The following is a 14,868-nucleotide window of genomic DNA, read 5'->3' as shown; positions in this document are numbered from 1 at the left end:
ACAGTGTCTGGGTCCTAGTAACCTCTCCCTAACCTCATCTCTTAAGGCCTCTGCTGCTGCTGCTTGCACTGGGCTAGCATAATCCCTTGTGGTTTCCCTATACCCCACTCATTCCTTTGTAATGAGTTCCTCTGTAAATAAACCCTCCTTGAATTATCTTAGAGTGTTGCCATCTCTTTTCTGTTGCAACTGTGACTAGTAAGCAGTTAAGCTGGGATCCAGAAAGTTGCTACCATGGCACCATTGTCAGCAACATACATTCCAAATGAGAGTTCCCTAAAGAGGAATGCCCTGGACAAGAAATAGCCTGCCTTGAGAAAAAAAAGAGGAGATTAGAGGAATGAGCAATTGGTGCTACCATTCCTTTATTTGTCCATTGGGCCCCAGTAAATAGACCTTGGCTTTAAGAATTTGGACCAGGGGTTAGCACACTTTTCCTTAAAAGGCTAGAGAATAAATATTTCAGGCTTAGCAGACAAGATGGTCTCTGTCACAACACTCAACTCTATTGTTGCAGCACAAAAGTAGTCATAGAAAATACATAAATGAACTAGCATGGCTGCACTCCAATAAACCTTTATTTACAAAATAAATAACAAAACATTACTTATAAATAAACCAAGCTATACTCTGCTTGTCCCTAGTTTAGATCAGTGTTGCCCAATAGAAATATAATGTAAACCATGTATGCAATTAAAAATTTTCCAGTAGCTATATTAAAAAAGTAAAAATAGGTAAAATTTCAACATTTTATTGAAATCAATATATCCAAAACATTAACATTTCAACATGTAATTAATGTAAAATTTTTAGATATTTTTGTATTAAATCTTTTAAACCTAGTGTGTACTTTACACAAAGCACATCTCAACTTGGATGCAAAATTTTCATCAGAAATATCTGATCTGAATTTAGATTTAATAAAATTGATAGTTGAAAAAGTAGATTCATATATCCAAGTTATTCCAAACATGCTTAAAAGTTTTCTAATAACTGGGTCAAGTATCTGTTTTCAAATTTAAGTTAATTAAAGTAAATAACATTTGCAATTCAGCTCCTTGGTTGTACTAGCCATACTTCAAGTGCTCAATGGCCACATGCACCTAAATACCTTCTTGAACAGTGCAAGTCAAGATAATATGAAGCTAAAAATGACTACCCTCCAAGATGGATTAGTAAGTTGTTCAGTTCTCTGCCTTATTCTCCAACTCATGACATTCTGAACATCAACCTCTACTCCTATAAATGCTCTACTCTCATTTTCTCAGCCTGTTTGCCTGGATCCAGATCTCTTAATATTCAGGGCTGTTGCTGTGGATAACTTTCTAGACTTTACCTCTTGCCTAAGCTGATTCTAATCATGCACTGCTGCGCTGATATTTTTGGCCTGCCTGAACCACAGAACTAGCTAGTCTCATTCTTGTCTATCTGAATTCCCATTGTGGATATTTTCATCTCCTTTTTGGGCTATCTTGTTCTACAGGCCTCCAGGGGGCAACATAATCAAAACTTGTTTGTTCTAAACTGAATTATTGTTTGCTGAATTATTACACTTTATAAAGTTAGCAAAGTTAACAGGGAGGATGTAAAATATTCTTGGCTACATTCACCATTAAGCAGTGGAAGGCTGTCTTTCCTTACTTACCTACCCAACTTGGAATTTTACCTTCTTAGGTACCATGTATTCTAACTGTGCAGCTCAACAAGTTGAGTTGCTAAACCTACGTAGGATATATACACATAAAATGATTTTAAATCAATTAGTATCTGTAAGTATGCACATGAAATAAAACCAATTTGTGGTTATCTATAGAAAGAAGTGGTAAGGAGAACAAAGATAACTCTATATACCTCCCAAATGTCATTCTGAGTTTGAACCTTTTCTTCTACAAAACCCAGTCAGTCACTTTTTCTACTTTTCTTCTTGGGAAAGTGATAGTAAACAAAGTAACTACCCAGTAATTAGAAGCTGAATAGAGAAAGAGAAGCATAAGCACACACATACACCTTAATAACCACATATTATTAAAATGAAAGACCAACTGCATAATCCCAATAGTTTATCAAAACCCTCATAATTAAAGATTATATATATATATTAAAGATTTTATTTATTCTTTAAGTAATCTCTGTATCCAACATGGGGGTCACTCAACCCCACGATCAAAATCCAACCCCACGATCTCATATTCCACTGACTGAGCCAGCCAGGTACCCCAAAGCTTATATTTAAACAAAAAAAGGGGCGCCTGGGTGGCTCAGTCAGTTAAGTATCTGATTCTTGATTTGGGCTTGGGTCATAATCTCATAGTTTGTGGGATCAAGTCCTGAGTTGGGCTCTGCACTGAAAGTGTGAAGCCTGCTGGGATTCTCTCCTTCTGCCCCTCCCCGACTTGTGCGCGCTCATGTGCACGTTCTCTGTCTCAAAACAAATAAATAAACATCAAAAAAAAAAACCCAAAAAACAAAACAGAAAAAATACTTACAAATTTCTTTCCGGACTCCTGAAGAAACATGTTTTTCATGTCCTTTCTTTTTGGATCCAAATCTTTTGCCTTCTAAAGATCTGGGATTATATCTATTTTCTGAATATGCTATTTCTGAACCTATTAATAATTAAAACAAAACTTCATTTGTATTAAGAGAATTATTAATTTAGAAAAGGTGGTTAGCAAAGGGCGTTTAAAAAATTAAAAAACCTGAATCTTCATTTCTTAAAATGTCCCGCAGCAAAGAAGCACAACCATCAAGCCCTTGCACAGTTTCAGTCTGTAAGGAGAAACTCATTTAGAAATTCATATATAAAATTTTAGCACAGAAAACAACAACAAATTATATAGTTTTAAAAAAATTTTTAGAAGCAATTTATTATTGGTAGAAAACATGTTTTAAAGCAAAAAGCCTTCATATGTCCTTAAGGCAATTAATACTTAACCTCTGCACTTTTATTCCTACTTTTTAGCTTTTACCTGAAGACTAATTAAGATACTGCGTATTGTAGGGGCATCTGAGTGGCTCAGTCAGTCAATCCTCTGACTCTTGATTTTGGCTCAGGTCATGAACTCATAGTTGGTGAGATGGAGCCCCACATCAGGCTCTACACTGATAGCACGGAGTCTCCTTGAGATTCTCTCTTTCCCTATCTCTCTGTCCCTCTCCCACTCTTGCTCTTTCTCTTCCTCCCTCAAAAATAAATAAACATTTTTAAAAAGATAGTATATATTTTATCTATTCACTTTAATCTTACCTGACTTTCTGAGTCAGAATGGATAGGATAGCCAGAATCTGCATTAAAACGTGATATCTTTCTTAAATGTGTCCTAGAAAACAAGTTCATTAATATTTTCACATACTACGAAATTTGTTTCTAAAATATAAGTAGTCATTTTCTTCCCAGTAAAGGTTGAATAAGGAAGCTTGTCCATAAGATGGGATTTATATAAGATTTTATAATGATTATAAAGATTATTAAACACTAAGATGACCAACATGGGTAGATATGGAAGGTTCCTCCCCCGAGTCTGTGAAGGTAGATACCTATCTAGTTTTCTGGGATAGGCAAAATTTAGTCCAGCCCAAAGACTCAAGAAAAACTCTCTTGACATTTTCTCAAGTGGTGAACTTCTTTAAGTACTTACCCTTTCTTTCCATTTGTTAATTTAGCAGGCCCAGTGTGTTTCACTGAAGATATCACCTATGGTATAATGCATTAAATTATAGTAAATACACACATATTTTTCTATTATATTCTCAGTAGGTTGTCTTGACAAAACCTGAAATGTTGTTTCCTTTCTTTTTGTGATAAAAATATAACATGAAATTTGCCAGTGTGGCCACTTTTTATTGCACAGTTCTGTGGCATTAAATATATTCAGTGACATTAAATATATTCACACTGCTGTACCTAACATCCATCTCCAGAACCTTCTCATCTTGCCAAAATGAAATTCTGTATCCATTACACATTAACTTCCCATCCACTCCTTCCCTCAGCCCCTGGCAACCACGCTTCTACTTAGAGTCTCTATGAATTTGACTACTCTAGGAAGCTCATATAAGTGGAATCATACAGTGTTTCTCCTTTTGTGACTGACTTATTTCACTTAATCTAATGTCTTGTAGTAAGCGTCAAAATTCCCTTCCTTTTTAAGGCTGAATAATATTCCATTTGGTGTATATATCATGTTATTAATTTTTTTAAAGGTGATATATCATACAAATCCACAATTACAATTGAAATTAATAAATTATTTGTTCTAAGTAAAATGTCAAGCAAACAAGACATACAAGACATATTTGTTCCTTAAGTTTAAGCTGAAAATAAGGTAGAGATATTATTTTAACCAGAAGTATCTACTACAGTAAATTTGGACTAAACTCAATCTCTGAACATGTTCTATATTCCCCAGTCTTCAAAACATGTAAGTTAAAGAGAGCGCAGAGTTCATAACTCTGATTCTACTTATCTACATTTATTTATTTATTTATTTATTTATTTATTTATTTATTTATTTATTTATTTATAAAATTTATTGTCAAGTTGGCTACCATACAGAGTATACAGTGTGCTCTTGGTTTTGGGGGTAGATTCCCGTGATTCATTGCTTATATACAATACCCAGTGCTCATCCCAACAAGTGCCCTCCTCAATGCCCATCACCCATTTTCCCCTCTCTCCCACCCCCACCCCTGCATCAACCTTCAGTTTGTTCTCTGTATTTAAGAGTCTCTTATGTTTGCCTCCCTCCCTGTTTATAACTATTTTTTCCCCTTCCCTTCCCCCATGGTCTTCAGTTAAGTTTCTCAAGTTGCACCTATGAGTGAAAACATTATATCTGTCTCTCTCTGACTTATTTCACTTAGCATAATACCCTCCAGTTCCATCCACATTGCTACAAATGGCAGGATTTCATTCTTTCTCATTGCCAGGTAGTATCCCATTGTATACATAAACCACATCTTCTTTATCCATTCATCAGTTGATGGACATTTAGGCTCTTTCCATAATTTGGCTATTATTGAAAAGCACTGCTATAAACATTGGGGTACATGTGTCCCTATGCATCAGCATTCCTGTATCTTTGGATAAATTCCTAGTAGTGCTATTGCTGGGTTGTAGGGTAGTTCTATTTTTAATTTTTTGAAGAGCCTCCACACTGTTTTCCAGAGCGGCTGCACCAGTTTGCATTCCCACCAACAGTGCAAGAGGGTTTCCATTTCTCCACATTCCTGCCAGCATCTGTAGTCTCCTGAGTTGTTCATTTTAGCCACTCTGACCAGTGTGAGCTGGTATCTCAGTGTGGTGTTGATTTGTATTTCCCTGATGATGAGTGACACTGAGCATCTTTTCATGTGTCTATTGGTCATCTGGATGTCTTCTTCAGAAAAGTGTCTATTCATGTCTTCTGCCCATTTCTTCATTGGGTTATTTGTTTTTTGGGTGTTGAGTTTGGTAAGTTCCATATAGATTTTTGATACTAACCCTTTATCCGATTTGTCATTTGCAAATATCTTTTCTCATTCTGTTGGTTACCTTTTAGTTTTGTTGTTTCCTCTGCAGTGCAGAAGCTTTTTATCTTGATGAGGTCCCAACAAGGGACCTAGGTTTTTCATGCATTTTGAGTTCATTTTTGTGTATGGTGTAAGAAAGTGGTCTAGTTTCATTCTTCTGTATGTTGCTGTCCAGTTCTCCAAGCACCATTTGCTAAAAAGACTTTTTTCCATTGAATACTCTTTCCTGCTTTGTCAAAAATTAGTTGGCCATACATTTGTGGGTCCAACCCTGGGTTCTCTATTCTATTCCAGTGGTGTATGTGTCCATTGGTGTATGGTGCCAATACCATACAGTCTTGATGATTACAGCTTTGTAGTAGAGGCTAAAGTCTGGGATTGTGATGCCTTCCACTTTGGTTTTCTTTCTCAACATTATTTTGGCTATTCAGGGTCTTTTGTGGTTCCATACAAATTTTAGGATTGTTTGTTCTAGCTTTGAGAAAAATGCTGGCACAATTTTGATTGGGATTGCATTAAATGTGTAGATTTGCTTTGGGTAGTATTGACATTTTAACAATAATTATTCTTCCAACCCATGAACATGGAATGTTTTTCCATTTCTTTGTGTCTTCTTCAATTTCCTTCATAAGTTTTCTATAGTTTTCAGCATACATATCTTTTACATATTTGATTAGGCTTATTCCTACATATTTTATGGTTATTGGGGCAATTGTAAATGGGATCCATTTCTTGATTTCTCTTTCTGTTCCTTCATTATTGGTGTACAGAAGTGCAACCAATTTCTGTACATTGATTTTGTATCCTGCAACTTTGCTGAATTCATGTATCAGCTCTAGCAGCTTTTTGGTGGTCTTTCAGGTTTTCCATGTAAAGTATCATGTCATCTGTGAAAAGTGAAAGTTTAACTTCTTCTTTGCCAATGTGAATGCCTTTTATTTCATTTTGTTGTTAGACTACTGAGGCTAGAACTTCCAACAGTGTGTTAAACAATAGTTATCCACATTATTTAGAATGCCTGACAAGACCAGCCCATGGAAACTCTACCATTCTTCTTTACCTACAGCTCATTCCCTCACTTTTTCTTTTCAAACTCATATAACAATATTGTTTTTGAAAAAACAATTTTATTTTAAAAGTAAAATAAGTGGGCTAATTTTTGTGTAGAAGAAAAAAAACGCACTTGCTTTTACATGCATCCATGTTATCTTGAAAGTTAGGCAACAAACAGTTTGTTGTGTTTGCCTCTGGGGAGGGAAACTGAGAATCTAGAGGACAGAGCAAGGGAGATTTTCCAAGGTATGCCTCTTTATATCTTAATAACTTATATCAATAAATATAATCTCTATTTAAAATGTAATTTTTAGGGGTGCCTAGGTGGCTCAGTCGGTTAAGCATCTGACTTCAGTTCAGGTCATGATTTCACAGTCATGAATCTGAGCCACAAGTTGGGCTCTGTGCTGACAGCTCAGAGCCCGGAGACTGCTTCGAATTTTGTGTCTCCCTCTCTCTGCCCTTCCCCAGCTTGCACGCGCGCTCTCTCTCTCAAAAATAAACATTCAAAAATTTTTTAATTAAAATACAATTTTTAAAAGACATAATGGGGTGCCTGGGTGGCTCAGTCGGTTGAGTGTCCAACTTCAGCTCAGGTCATAATCTCATGGTCAGTGGATTCAAACCCTGCATTGGGCTCTGTACTGACAGCTCAGAGCCTGGAGGCTGCTTCAGATTCTGTCTCTCCCCCTCTCTCTGCTCCTCCCTCACTCACGCTCTATTTCTCAAAATCGAATAAATGTTAAAAAAAATTTTTTTAAAGACATGAGTTAAATTCCCTACTCACCCCCTCATTTCACCCTTCACAAGTAGTCACTGTTGGCAGTTAACATTTATGGTTTTTCTTTACATGTTGACATATTTCATCCCAAGATAGCTTTGAGCAGTAACTATTAAACTAATCTGGAGTTATATGCTACTGAGAATACATTTTAAAAATTGGGTTAATGGAGTTATATTTCTTCTTGAGATAACTTGGGATATGACAGAGTCATGAAGCCAGTAAAGAGAACCAACCTTATAGGAAATAAGATCCTACGTAGTACTGCTCCACTGGTCCCTGCATGACACCTTCAGGGTCCTTCCCTTTTATATATACATATGTTGGTGTCCTGGCCAAAACCGTAATAAAATTCCAAACCATGGTATTTCAATACACTGGACCAAGTCCAAAAACAGCTACCGCAATTATTATCTTTCAAAATTAAAAACAAAAAGTATACAGAGGTAAATGTATGGCATAATTGTAAGATTACACGTGATCTTTCTCCAAAAAACATGCATGAGCTTATATAACAGAAAGTTAGGTAATGAAAATTACCCAGGATAAAAGCACCCTAAAAAAGTAACTATCATATTGGCACATTTTCATCAAAACTCTCTTTTGTAATTTTCATTCTGAAATAACAGTACAAAGAATTTCTATATACACTTTACCCAGATTCCCCAACTGTTGACATTTTACTACATCTGCCATGTTCTCTCAAAATATATGCAAAAACAAAATATATACAATAAAAACATAGAGAAATACTAAGTATTAGTGGTTTTCCTGAACTATTTCAGGCTAAGATACAGATATGATACCCCTTTATAGTAAATATTTACTCCTAAATATTTTCTAAGAACGAGGTCACTTATATAACTATGATATAATTACCAAAATCAGGAAATTAATATTGACACTGTATTATAAACTACAGATTTTATTCACATTTTGCCAATTATTCCAATAATGTCCTTTATTAAAAAAAATATTCTGGTCCATACCCAATGCAGGATCATATGTTGCATTTAATTGTCATACCTCATTAGTCTCCTTTAATCTGGAACAGTTCCTTGGATTATCGCTCATTGTCTTCCATAACCTTCACATATTTAAAGAGTACAAGCCACTTACATTGTAGAATGTCCCTCTTGACATTTAGACTTGTCTGATGTTCCCCCATGATTAGATTCAGGTTGTGCATTTTTGGCAGGAATACCACAAAAGGGAAATTTTGTCCTTCTTAATGTAAGTAGGCATATGGTACCGGTTTGTCTCATTACTGGTAATGTAAACTTTGATCATTTAAGATGGCATCTGCCAGGTTTTTCACTGTTAGTATTAAGGTTAGTATTTTCAACATTGTATTAAGTAATTAATGGGGAGATACTTTGAGATTATGCAGACTTCTATTCATCAGATTCACCCAGTAGTTGTAGCATCCCTTGATGATTGCCTTAATCCCAACTGTTTGTGAAATGGTGATTTGTGTAACTTCCATCTTCCTTCTATAGTTATCAGTTGGCATTCAACTGTAGGTAAGCACTTTTCCTTTGTTGTTTGTTAGTATGGATCAGTGATTCCTGTTATGCCATGGGTTATGATCCATCATCATCAGTATTTAAAATACTTTGATGCTCCAATTGTCCCAGATTCCATCAGTGGTAGTCTCTTCAAACTAGCTCCTGTATCATTTTAACATGGCCCCATTATTTTTTGAGCAATTCCTTACTTTCTACAACAAGGTGCTCTGGGCTCATCTTTTGTTGTTGTTTTCATTGTAGTAAGAATACATAACACAAAATCTACTTTCTTTTTTTTTATTTTTTTTTTATTTTTTTTATTTTTGGGACAGAGAGAGACAGAGCATGAACGGGGGAGGGGCAGACAGAGAGGGAGACACAGAATCGGAAACAGGCTCCAGGCTCCGAGCCATCAGCCCAGAGCCTGACGCGGGGCTCGAACTCACGGACCGCGAGATCGTGACCTGGCTGAAGTCGGACGCTTAACCGACTGCGCCACCCAGGCGCCCCCACAAAATCTACTTTCTTAAATTTTTAAGTGCACAATACTATACAGGTGATTACTTGTATGATATTGTACAGCAGATCTCTAGAACTTATTTATCTTGTATAACTGAAACTTTATACCCAGTGGATAGCAACTCCCCGATTCCCCCTCCCTCCAGACCAGCCCCTGGCATCTACCATTCCGCTCTCTGCTTCTGAGTGTGACTATCTTAGGTCCCTTATGGAAGTGGAATAATGCACTGTCTGTCCTTTTGACTGGCTTATTTCACTTAGCATAATATCCTCAAGGTTCATCCATGTTGAACATGGCAGGATTTTTTTTTAAGGCTGAAAAATATTCTATTGTGTGTATATAGCATATTTTCTTTACCCATTTAACTATCAATAGACATTTAGATTGTTTCCACATCTTGACTAAGAATGTGAATAATGCTGCAATGAACAGAGAAGTGCAAATATCTCTTTGAGATCATGTTTTCAATTCTTTTGGAAAAAAAATCTGGAGTAGAACTTCTGGACCATACAAGAGCTCTATTTTTAATTTTTTGAGGAACCGTCACACTGTTTTCCATAGCAGCTGCACCATTTTTCATTTCTGCAAAAAGTGTACAAGTATTCCAATTTCTCCACATTCTCACCAATGAGAATAGCCATCTAAAGAGGTGTAAGGTGTTATCTCACCGTGGTTTTGATTTGCATTTCCCTAATGACTAGTAACGTTGAGCACCTTTTCATGTGCCTTTTATGTATCTTCTTTGGAGAAATGTCTATTCAGGCCCTTTGCTCATTTTTTAATCAGATTATTTGGTTTTTTGCTATTAGGTTGTAGGAGTTCCTTATATATTTTAGGTGTTAACCCTTTAGTAGGCAGAGGGTTTACAAATCTTTTTTCCCATTCCATAAGTTGCCTTTTCACTCTGTTGTTTCCTTTACTCTGCAGATGCTTTTTATTTTGATGTATCCAGAGTCATCTTATAATTTTCCTGTTCCAGCTGTGGAGTTGACCATTCCTCCTAGAAGTCATGGTTCCTTTTAGCAAATGATATTTAGAAACCAGATCTAGACACTAGATTTTGCTACTGGGTCTTCCAATCTTTTCCCATATGGATTTTCTTAGTCATAATGACGAGCTAGTTGCAAAAAAGTAAATCTTATGATTTTATTGTTAAATATTTTTCCATATTAACATAACTTCACAAAATTTTTTAATGGTTGTATAATATTTTCTTGAGTGGAAGTAATGTAACACATCCTTGGTTTGCTTCTATTTTTCACAATTGAAAAACAAGCCTGAAATAATAAACATTTCCATGTACAGAAAAAAGCGTTTTCATACTCAGGATTAAAAGCTTATTTATTTGGTGAAAGGCTATAATTCATTTAATAACTCTTGATACAATTTACAAAAACACTCTCAAAAAGGAGTGCCCCAAACCACAATGCATGAGACCATAATTTTTCTTTATCTCACATTTACTTCTACTGGGTATTATCATTAAACTTTTTTTCTTTGCTATTTGAGAAAAATATATGCATTTCTTACAAGTTGTATCTCCTACTAACAGGTGCAAAGTAAGATTACATTTGTAGGATAATTTAATCCACACCCTATGATTTATCATTTCTGTGAGCTAGGAACCTAAATTACAGAAAGGAGGCTTGTTCAAAGTCATACATCTAATTATAGTATAATGTTTAAAAGAAGGGACTCTGGGACCAACTATGTGGGTCTGAATCCTGCTCCAAGGCTAACCAGTTTTGTAACTGTAGGAAAATTATTCGAAGTCTTCATCCCTCAATTTCCTCATCTATAAAATGGAGATGATAATAGTATCTACTTCATAAGGCTATTATGAATATTAAATGAATTAGAAGTACTGTGGAAAAACACTTAAGAGTAACATCTACCATACAAGTGCTACCTCAGAGTTAGCTATTCTTTTTTTTTTAATTTTTTAAAATGTTTATTTACTTTTGAGAGAAAGAATGAGAGACACAGAGGTGTGAGCATGGGAGGGACAGAGAGAGGGAGACACAGAATTGAAGCAGGCTCCAGGCTCTGAGTGGTCAGCACAGGGCCCGATGCGGGGCTTGAACCCACAGACTGAGAGATCATGACCTAAGCTGAAGTCAGAGGCCCAACCGACTGAGCCACCCAGGCGCCCCATTTTTCTTTTTTTTTTTTTTTTACGTTTATTTACTTTTGAGAGACAGAGAGAGATACAGCATGAGCAGGGGAGGGGCAGAGAGAGAGACACACACAGAATTCGAAGCAGTCTCCAGACTCAGCTGTCAGCACAGAGCCGATGTGGGGCTTGAACTCACAGACCACGAGTTCATGACCTGAGCCAAAGTCGGACACTTAATGACTGAGCCACCCAGGCACCCCAGTGTTAGCTATTCTTACCATTAAGATGGTCGTAAACTGTTTTTAAGGGGACCAAATTTTGTTGCACATTTATGCCAAGAGTGAGATAGATGTTTTACCAAGTTCTCTCATGTAATTCTCCCCAATTCTTTGAGGTAGGATTTTATACCTATTTACAACTACTTTATGGCTAAGGGAAAGGAGGCTCAGAGAAGTAGAAAGCACTTTGCTTAATATCACTACCATAGTAATGGCAGAATTGGAATGTGAATCTTGAAGGTGACCGTGATTACAAAAACCACGTTTTCCCCTTGCTGACTGCACATATTCTGAGTTCATTCAATGTAAGAGAAAGATCTATAAGGGTGAGGATGCTCAGGAAGTACTCATGAAGAAAGTCTGAGCCAGGTATTCTTTTAAAAAGCATTAAGATTAATATTAATGGGGAAGACAGTATCATAGGTGAGTTGATATCAAGTGAGAGAATGAGAGACGGGGATATATTAAAGAGGATAAGATCACTCCAGGTAGTGAGTCTGTGTGAGAAATAGTTGATTCATTACCTAGAAATCTACTATATGCTATGTGCTATCCCAGGCCTTGAGGATATAGAGATAAATTGTGCAGTAAGGGAGGTATATAGATTAGGAAGGTCCCTAGTATGAAAAGCAGTTTAATAATGGTCAGCACAAAGCACAAAAGGGGGAAGCAAGGAGCACCCAAACAATGGGAAAGTGAGAGGGGTAGGGAAGGTTCTTGAGTGGCTCCTGAGCTGAGGGAAAAGATAGAAAGTGGAGGTACCAGGAACAGAGGTGCATTCCAGGCAGTACAGAAAGGAAAGTGCAAAGACATGGAAGCATGAGAGGGCATGGGGCATCCAGGACACTGAAGAACATTATCAGTGAACAGTGCTGGATACACTTGGAGTGGGGGCGGGTCTGGTAAGGAATGCACTAGGGGAATCAAAAAATAGCTGTGTTGACAGGCCAAAGAACTGAGATTTTACCCTGAAAGAGGATTCGTGTAGATTTTAAAGCAGAAAATAAATCATTTAGTGACAACGAGGGGGTGCTTTTGGAAAGGGTAAGGCTGTCGGTGGGGGCACTAACTGGGAGACTTTAGTTTTTACAAGTAGTTGTAAAATACCAGTAATTGTGACGGAAGACCAGCTAATAGCAACACTTGGTGGAAAAGCCAAGGAACTGTATTTGATGCAACAATATACTGAGCGTTGGAGAGGTTAAGTCACCCTACCCAGGACGGAGGCTGGCCTCGAACCGGCGCCCTACACCAAAGCCAACGCTCTGGAAGACTACAATGAAAACAGAACATACATCTATGGACAGTGCGGCTGTGTTAGGATGTTAACATTGGGTGTCCCCCCAACTCCCCTCTCCCAGCATTTTTAACGCCGCCACATTGTCTTTGCTTTTATTTTTTTCAGAGTTTTGCACTTCTCCTGGCCCTTGCCCCCTCAGTCCCTCTAAACCCCATAGTGGACGCCTCAGGTCCGCAGCCCTCACCTGGCCCGATCGAGATCCGGACCTGACCATCTCTCGCAGCCTCAGAAAAGCCCAGACGGAGGGAAGCAAAGCCAAACGATAAAAGAAATTAACCGCCGTGGACTCCCGGATCCCCTTGGCCCGCCCCCCGAGCTTCCGCTTCCGGGAAGGAGCCCGCCGAATGTCGCGCCGCATAGTCTCGTGAGTGCTGCCGGGTCGTCTCCTGTACTCCCAGCGCAGCACCCTGAGCTTGCGCAATAGACCCCTCCCGGCGCCTTGCTCGTCACACACTGGCAGAGAAAGTGGGAGAAGTCCACAGAACGCCGCAGGCCGGGGTTGCGGGGGGGGGGGGCGGGGGGGGCGGGGCAGGGCGGGGCGGGGAGGGTCCGGGGTAGTGGGGGCGAGGTTGGCAGGAGGGGGCGGGGTCAGCCGGGAGGGGCGGGGCCGAAAGGAGCCGGGCTCCTGAACACTTGAAAGAACTTCTGAAGAACCGCTACCCTGAATGAGCTGAGGGAAGAGGCGACAAGGACTCTCAAGGGCCAGAGGAAGGGACTGAGGGAGAGGACCAACAGGTTTCAAAAAGAATTGGCTCGGCTCGGTGTTTTGTGTGCCATTTTGAATGATTTTGGTTTTGATAGTCAATAAAAGTCAATCCTTGGTCTGGTTAGCTTTGTGTAATTCTGATTGCAATTTCAGAATTATTCACTGTGGCCCTTGATCTCAGAATGGTGCTCATTAGTTGGGATTTTGTTTTACTTCCATGCATAGTTGTTTGCTCTTCAGTCGAGGTAATTACTGTTAATGAAGAATGACTCCGTATTCTTACATTAGCATGCTTCACGATTTTTTTTTAATTTTTTTTAACGTTTATTTACTTTTGAGACAGAGACAGAGCATGAACAGGGGAGGGGCAGAGAGAAAGGGAGACACAGAATCTGAAACAGGCTCCAGGCTCTGAGCTGTCAGCACACAGCCGGACGCGGGGCTCGAACTCACAAGCCGTGAGATCATGACCTGAGCAGAAGTCGGATGCTCAACCGACTGAGCCACCCAGGCGCCCCAGCATGCTTCACGATTTTTAATGGAAATTAGTTTTTGGTGTTTAAGACACTGAGTTTGGGGTTAATGTTTTAAATCATATGAGAAGAAATTAAATAAGCCAACTAATTACGTTTTTTAATAAGAAGGGCTAGATTTTGAAAATCCTAATTACAATTAAAATAAAAACTCAGAAACTAAAATCATACTGATTTGGGGAAACTGGGTATTTAATAAATTTAGCTTTGTATTGAATTAGACTTGAAAACCTCTCTCGTCTTCATCCTTCTATAAGTGTTTAACATATTTACTTGAGATTACAGGGTTTTTTCCTTGAGCTGACTTGATTTTTTTAGAAGCTTACATGGATTTTTCTTAATACATGCTTATTTTAGAAAATATAGATAAGAAATACAAAATCACCCATAATCCCAAAGAGTACCACTGTTAGCAGTTTGGTACATTCCCTTCTAGACTTTTCCCAACTGTGTATATATGTATAAATATATTACACCAATAGGATATGACGCATATTACTGTGAGTGTTTTAATAGCTCATCAACATCGCTTCTCAGTAATTTACAATTACAAAATGGCTGC

The 14,868-nt window shown here is 38.0% G+C and overlaps 1 protein-coding gene across 3 annotated transcripts in view; it reads right to left on the bottom strand.

The window, feature by feature from the left end:
- CCDC14 (coiled-coil domain containing 14) overlaps window positions 1–13,446 on the bottom strand; it is a 53,666-nt gene extending 40,220 nt beyond the window's left edge. For 2 of the 3 annotated variants that reach the window (XM_058731145.1, XM_058731147.1), the window contains exons 1-5: window positions 13,252–13,445; window positions 3,639–3,694; window positions 3,248–3,320; window positions 2,700–2,769; window positions 2,487–2,606 (exon numbers count right to left, since the gene is read on the bottom strand). In XM_058731145.1, coding sequence (XP_058587128.1) covers window positions 2,487–2,606; window positions 2,700–2,769; window positions 3,248–3,320; window positions 3,639–3,694; window positions 13,252–13,425 — 493 coding nt within the window. In that variant the 5' untranslated portion in view covers window positions 13,426–13,445. Of the gene's footprint in view, window positions 1–2,486; window positions 2,607–2,699; window positions 2,770–3,247; window positions 3,321–3,638; window positions 3,695–13,251 lie in introns of all 3 variants that reach the window. The other variant, XM_058731146.1, reaches the window with a different exon arrangement.
- Window positions 13,447–14,868: the final 1,422 nt, after the last annotated feature.

Source organism: Neofelis nebulosa, chromosome 5, assembly GCF_028018385.1.
Source record: "Neofelis nebulosa isolate mNeoNeb1 chromosome 5, mNeoNeb1.pri, whole genome shotgun sequence".
NCBI lineage: Eukaryota > Metazoa > Chordata > Mammalia > Carnivora > Felidae > Neofelis > Neofelis nebulosa.
Note: the sequence above shows the minus strand (reverse complement) of the source record. Positions and strands in the feature narration are given on the sequence as shown.